At 49.3% G+C, this 749-nt stretch overlaps 1 protein-coding gene across 1 annotated transcript in view; it reads right to left on the bottom strand.

The window, feature by feature from the left end:
• The window catches only part of GNPAT (glyceronephosphate O-acyltransferase), a 35,342-nt gene that overhangs the window by 7,033 nt on the left and 27,560 nt on the right, over positions 1 to 749 (bottom strand). Inside the window, exon 10 of the mRNA XM_008594210.1 lies at positions 482 to 724. Within this exon, the coding sequence (XP_008592432.1) occupies positions 482 to 724 (243 nt within the window). The remainder of the gene's footprint in view (positions 1 to 481; positions 725 to 749) is intronic.

The raw sequence follows: 749 nt of genomic DNA, 5'->3' as shown, positions 1-749 counted from the left end.
AGGCTCCTGTGAACAGAACCGTGTTGTTCTCAGTTTACAGTCCTCAATGCAGCCAGAATGCCGCTGTGCACCTAGTAAGTACCCACATACTGCTGGACTGTTTACCCACCCGTCGGCCTCTGCTGGATGAGGAAACTGTTACAGCAGAAATAAAGAAATAAAGCTTTGGACCAGGAAATGGAGAACTGTGCTCAAATGCCAGAACCTTCTCCAAGTAATTACGGAACTTTCTAGGCCTAGTTTTCCTTATTATGAAAGGAGAGGTTTAGATTAGATGGTTCCCAGGTCCTCCCACTTCCAAAATCCTGAGCAGATGGCCAGGTGTTTAGGGAACAAACCTAACTTCCTGTTGAATGCAGAGGTCCTTCCGTGCCGACGTGTGGGCCGCACAGAGCATCGCGAGCCTTCAAATGTCACTCCCTACATGCAACTAAATGGCCAGGCCTCTTCTAAACTTCAAGACCACATTCCTGAAAGTTACCTTTCCTGAACCCAGGTGTCATCTGCAACGCTACAGCTACTAAGGACGGACGGACAAAAACATTGAGCAGCTGGTTCCTGTATGCTGAGCACATGAGGAGAGTGACGTGCTGGAAGATCAGTCCATCGACCACTTCTGAGTCTCCGGAATCCACTTTCAGAATCACCTGGTCTTTGACGAGACTGGCGATGTTGGAATGCAGGAGGAGGCTGGACTGGACCACCTCTTCAGCAGGCTTGTTATCTACATGCAGAGACACAGGTCACCA

This window comes from Galeopterus variegatus, unplaced genomic scaffold (genome assembly GCF_000696425.1).
Source record: "Galeopterus variegatus unplaced genomic scaffold, G_variegatus-3.0.2 Scaffold10359, whole genome shotgun sequence".
Lineage (NCBI taxonomy): Eukaryota > Metazoa > Chordata > Mammalia > Dermoptera > Cynocephalidae > Galeopterus > Galeopterus variegatus.
The sequence above is the reverse complement of the archived record's forward strand: the minus strand, read 5'-3'. Positions and strand labels throughout refer to the sequence as shown.